A 742-nucleotide genomic window follows, 5' to 3' on the forward strand; every position below is an offset into this window, starting at 1 on the left:
CGGATGGCGGCGTCGCGCGCGTGCAGCCGGAAGCCCGCAGCAGCAGCAAGCGGGTTGCTACGGCGCATCTTAGCAGCAAAAAAGAGATGAGCAGCAGCTGCATGCAGCCCCACAGGAAGCCCCAAAAAGGCCCTCAAGTGCATGCTTTTTTCGGGAGTTAAAAGGTCTTCGTAGAGCATTTCTGCTGCTGCTTCTGCTTCCTCGAAGTGCTGCTGCTCTGCTGCTGCTGCTCCCGCTGCAGCGTCCTCCGCGGCGCCGCGCTCCGCAGCAGCAGCAGCAGCAGCAGCAGGGGGCGGCGGGAGCCTGAGTAGGACGTCGTAGCCCGCGTCCCTGAGGCTGCTGCTGAGGTCTGCTGCAGCAGCAGCAGCAGCAGCAGCAGCAGGGGGCTGGTGAGCAGCAAGAATGTCCTGAATGAGGAGGAAAATGTACTTCATGGCCTGGAACTTGAGCTGCGGAGAGACTGCAGCACCTGCTGCTTCCTGCTGCAGCAGCTGGCGGTACTTGCCGAGCTGCAGCGACACAGAAGCCTCCAAACCCCCCAGCAGCAGCAAATTGTGTCTCTTGTTTGGATCTCTTTGAAAAGCTTCCAGGGCCCCCAAGTCCCCAACAGCAACAATGGCATTACTTTCTGCTTCTTCCACTTTCCATATTTTGAAGAGAAACGGAGACTCCATGCGCTTCGGACACAGCGCGGCGCGCAGCTGCTGCTCCTGCTGCTGCTGCTGCTGCTGCTGCTGCTGCA

The 742-nt window shown here is 60.1% G+C and overlaps 1 protein-coding gene across 1 annotated transcript in view; it reads right to left on the reverse strand.

Moving 5' to 3' along the window:
- Nucleotides 1–8: 8 nt before the first annotated feature.
- The window catches only part of ETH_00037365 (uncharacterized protein), a gene marked incomplete at both ends in the record, with an annotated part of 3,832 nt that continues 3,098 nt past the window's right edge, over nt 9–742 (reverse strand). Inside the window, one exon of the mRNA XM_013375966.1 lies at nt 9–737. Coding sequence (XP_013231420.1) covers nt 9–737 — 729 coding nt within the window. The remainder of the gene's footprint in view (nt 738–742) is intronic.

This window comes from Eimeria tenella, genomic scaffold (assembly GCF_000499545.2).
Source record: "Eimeria tenella Houghton genomic scaffold, Eth_scaff3034, whole genome shotgun sequence".
NCBI lineage: Eukaryota > Apicomplexa > Conoidasida > Eucoccidiorida > Eimeriidae > Eimeria > Eimeria tenella.